This window comes from Neopelma chrysocephalum, unplaced genomic scaffold (assembly GCF_003984885.1).
Source record: "Neopelma chrysocephalum unplaced genomic scaffold, ASM398488v2 Primary Assembly neopelma1_87987, whole genome shotgun sequence".
Classification (NCBI taxonomy): Eukaryota; Metazoa; Chordata; class Aves; order Passeriformes; family Pipridae; genus Neopelma; species Neopelma chrysocephalum.
The window spans coordinates 1,690-6,455 of record NW_020917265.1 but is presented as its reverse complement, the minus strand read 5'-3'; the positions used below and the strand labels follow the sequence as shown (position 1 = coordinate 6,455).

Here is a 4,766-nt window from a genome sequence, read left to right as displayed (position 1 = left end):
AAAGAAAAGAAAAGAAAAGAAAAGAAAAGAAAAGAAAAGAAAAGAAAGTTTCATTTGGAAGTGACCTACAGTCCAATTGTCTGACCAATTCAGGGTCAAGAGAGAAAGAGAGAAAGAAAGAGGGAAAGAAAGAGGGAAAAAGAGAAAGAGAGAAAGAAAGAAAAGAGAAAGAAAGAAAGGTGTGAGTGTGAGGAGGCCCTGGCACAGGTTGCCCAGAGAAGCTGTGGCTGCCCCATCCCTGGAAGTGTCCAAGGCCAGGTTGGACTGGGCTTGGAGCAACCTGAGACAGTGGAAGGTGTCCCTGCCCATGGGAATCCTGAAATGGGAGGATCTTTCAGGTCCCTTCCAACCCAAACCATTCTGTGATTCATTCCATCAGTTGCTCCATTTTCAACAATGAAAAATAAACGGGACTCTCTTTGGAATTTTATTTTTAGAACAAAAAGTCAAAATAGGATTTGTCACAAGTGACTTCACACAGAGATGAGGAAATTCTTATCTATATATCTTGGCTCCAGCTTTGCTTTCAGGGAGACTCGATTTATCTTCAGATTTCAGAAGAAATTTATTGTGTCCACTTCACATCTTGGCACTCCCAAGCATGTCCTGGGACTGGTGAGGATCTAGGACACCTTTCCTTCTCCATGAAGTTCCGTCAGGGTTTCTGATGATCCTCTGTTGCACTTGGAGTACAAATGGGTTCGTGTTCTCACAGGTTCATGAAGGATACCTGGATTTAGAGAAGGGATTTGGGGCTTGGAAAAGAGCTACCAGGGTGGACACAGGTCCATGTAACATAAATGATGTAGGAAAGGTAGACAGAGGGTGGACACAGGACCATATAACATAAATGATGTAGGAAAGGTAGATTGAGGGTGGACATAGAGCTATTTAACATAAATGGTGTAGGAAAGGTGGATAGAGAATGGACATTTAACATATTTAACATAAATGATGTAGGAAAGGTAGAGAGTGGACAAAGGGCCATATAACATAAATGATGTAGGAATAGTAGATAGAGGGTGGATATAGGGCTATTTAGCATAAATAGTGTAGGAAAGGTAGATAGAGGGTGGACACAAGTCCTATAACATAAATGATGCAGGAAAGGTGGATAGAGAATGGACATTTAAAATATTTAACATAAAAGATGTAGGAAAGGTAGACAGGAGTAGACACAGGGCTATTTAATATAAATGATGTAGGAAGAGTGGACAGGGAGTGGTCTCATCTATGAGAATGAGGGATCTGAATAAATTTGTGAGATGAAGGATTTGAAAGAGAACCAAACTGCCCTCAATGAAATATTGGAATTAAACCCAAAAGGTGCAGTGAAGGCTGGGAGTGGGAATAAAATCAATGTGCAGTGGGATTTCAGTGATGTTTTGCTCTTGGGGAGCAGCAAAACCTGAGACTGCTCTGCCAGAACAGGCAGGTTAAAAGGGAGAACCTCCATGGATTTGAATTCGTGCAGGGGAAATCCAAAACCACCTCTGGGAATGGTGGACACTGCAAAACTCCCACTGCCAGATAATTAAGCCTTCAACTCATTCCAAAAGCCCTTCCAGAGCCAGGAATGTGGTTGATCCAGCCCTCTCCATGCCAGGGCAGCACCATGACCAAGTACACGATGTTCTTCCAGCGAAGGAATTACGTTTGAGCAACCTGGGAGCTCTGCTTGGATCTGGAATTGCAGCTCATTCCAAATTTGGTCTCAGTTCAAAGCAAAGCAGGGGAAGGGAAAATCGTGGCAGGAAGATCTCCCAGACTTTGGAGAACGCCTGGAAATATTTGGTGTTTGTGTTTTGGTGACCTCAGGGTGGGGCTGTAGGGAGCTCAGGTTGGAAATGCGACCTCAGGAGGCTTCTAATCTAAATTCCTGATCGAAGCTCCCAAGTTTCCTCAGGAATTCATCCACCTGAACCATGAAAACTTCCAAAGATGGGAATTGAACCACCTCTCTTGGAAGCCTTCTGTATTTCACACACCACAGGGCATTTAAATCATATCCCATTTAAATCACATCCCATTAAATCACATCCAATTTAAATCACATCCCATTTAAATCACAACTTTATTGATTATTATAAATATCACAAGCAGAATGATAACTGGAGGAGAATATTTTTGCTGAAACTTGAAAAAGGGGATTATAGGAAAACGCAGAACCAGGGCAGGATGGAGCAAAATGTGGAAGCTTTGACCGACACACAAGGAATTCAGGTGATGCACTGGAGGATTAAAATAAGGGAGGGAAATTACACTTAATTCCAAATTCAGGCCAGAATCATCACTCAAATCACCCAAAATTGCAAGTCAAGACAGTTTTGTTCCAGTGGAATTGGTGGCAGAAATGTTCATGGAAGGCCACTGCCAACGAGGGATAATTGGAAATGTCTTGGAAATCTCGTACAAGACTGACCACAAAACCTCACTCATCTCCCTATATAAACAATCCTGAAAGCTGGAACTGGGGTTTGGACAGAAAATAACACAATTAAACAGGACCAATACACTTTCAACACAACATTCTTTTTATTCTGCTCCAAGGGGTAAAGAAAACGAGAGATTTTGGCCTCCCTGGATCAGATCATCAGCACAGGAAGTTGAATCTCCTGCTTCATATTTTGGACACAAAAGGGGTCTCCTTAATTTCTTGGGTACAAAGAAGACCTAGAGAGAACAAAGAGCCAGCTTAAAACTTTGGGGTGGAGAAGACCTGCTCTAAGGAGCCGTGGAAGGCTCTTATCATGGGGTTTTTTGCCTTAAATATACTTCACACAGCGGAATTTTTCAGTTCCAAACCAACCAGCCCAGCAGAGCAACGAAACTCCACAGCTGGTTTTGTGGGAGTGGTTGAAAAATTAAAATTAAAAAGTTGTGTTGGGACTTCCTGAGTTTTGCTCCTCTGTAAACCATTAGAAAGGAGTAGATAATAATAATTAAAAAAAAAATGGATTTTTGAAGGTTGGAATTGGAGGTTGTTCATGAGGCATCCAAAGGGAAAGCTGGGCTGGGGGGGGTGGTTCTCCTCTTCTTCATTGGGTTCTCCAGAGTGAAAGACCTTCCCCATCAGCTCCTCAGGGTCTAGTCCAGAAGAAGACACACAGGGAACTTGCCAGCAGCCCGACTGGCACCAGGCTGATCCTCAGGCTCGTGGCACCGTCCGCGTTGCACAGGTCGGAGTAGCAGCAGGACACGGGGCGGGTCATCCCGATCCCGTCCACGTCCGACGGGACACAGACAGATGAACACATCTTGGTGACAGTGGACACTCCAGTGAAGGGATAAACTAACACAAAGAGAGACAGAAGGAATGTTTAGGGCTTGGGGGAAATGAAGGAGAGCTCTTCTTGCCCCTAGTGAAATGCTGCTTCTTCCCACCTTCACTACCAAAGTCTTAGTTCTGGTTCAAACACAATGTGATTCCTGCCAGGAATATGGGAAGCAGCTCCCCCTGGGTGACCATGAGCTCTTTGTCCTGCCTGGATCAGCATTACCCTGAAAAAGGTGGATTAGCCACTTTTTCTGCCTCTCCTTGGACTCTCCTCGCTATCTCCTGCCTCTCCCAAGCGTGACCAGGGACTCGTCAGCAGGACCTTCCAAAGGGAGAACCTCCATCTCCAGAACCTTCAGGGTCACCAGGCAGGCTGGCAAAGCCTCTGTGAGAGCTACAAAGAACTTCAGGGCATTCCTTTTTCAGGTGGCCAGAAGTTGGTGTCATAAGACTACGGAGTGGTTTGGGTTGGGAGGGAACTTAAAGATCCTCCAGTTCCATCCTCCTGGCGTGGGCAGGGACATCTTCCACTAGCCCGTGTTTCTCCAAGCCCTGTCCAACCTGGCCTTGGACACTTCCAGGGGTGGGGCATCCACAGCTTCTCTGGGCAACCTGTGCCAGGGCCTCCCCACCCTCACGGGGAAGAATTTCTCCCTAATATCCAATCTAAACTTACCCTCTTTAGGTTTAAAGCCACTCCCTGTTGTCCTATCACTGTGTGACCATGTAAAAAATTAATATCTTATTTTTAAACATGCTCAGCATTAACTGGGAGCTTGCAAACCTTTAATATTTACTCACACAAACACTGCTTTCAACAGCAGCAGCAGGAGACTCTGCCCCCACAGGAGCTCTTTCCCACGTTTAAGTGAAAAAAAGGACCTGCTCTCCACACCAGCAGCTTCACCGTAGAAACACTGATTCTTGTTAAAAGTGTGGATGAAGAAGCCGTTGTCCTCACCATCCCTCAGGATTCATGTCGAAAGTAGGGATAAAGAGGTCGTTGTCCTTACCATCCTCCAGGGAATACATGGTGGTCTTGCACATGTTCTCGGTCTCCGAGCAGTTCTCGATGGTCAAACACTTCTCCACGGGGGTCTCGGTCCGGCAGGTGTAGCACTGCAAGGTGAGAGCTGGGAGGAGGGAAAACATGAGCTTGGACTTGGTGTGGAACACCAGAGCCACTCTGTGCCCCTCCCTGGGGAGGGGTGTTCCCGAATCCTCACACTGAGAACATAAATGGAAGGGTAAAATGCGTCTGTGCCAATGGGAATGGGAAATACAGTGGGCTCGTGGTCGAAGCTCCCCGGATCAATTGGGATCTTTTGGATCAATCTGAGACAACCCGGATTGATCAGGACCCCCTCTGATCAATCTGGGACCCCTGGATCAATACAGGACCCCCAGGATCAATCTGAGACCCCCAGATCAATCTGGGACACCTGGATCAATATGGGACCCCCTGGATCAGTCTGAGATCCACTGGATC

At 45.9% G+C, this 4,766-nt stretch overlaps 1 protein-coding gene across 1 annotated transcript; it reads right to left on the bottom strand.

The window, feature by feature from the left end:
* Positions 1–3,080: 3,080 nt before the first annotated feature.
* On the bottom strand, positions 3,081–4,410 carry LOC113979708 (ly6/PLAUR domain-containing protein 2-like; the record flags this gene model as incomplete). The annotated part of the gene is made up of 2 exons (XM_027707019.1): positions 3,081–3,292; positions 4,291–4,410. Coding segments are annotated over 2 exons (332 nt in total), but the record flags the coding sequence as incomplete, so codon positions are not given.
* Between the last annotated feature and the right edge of the window lie 356 nt (positions 4,411–4,766).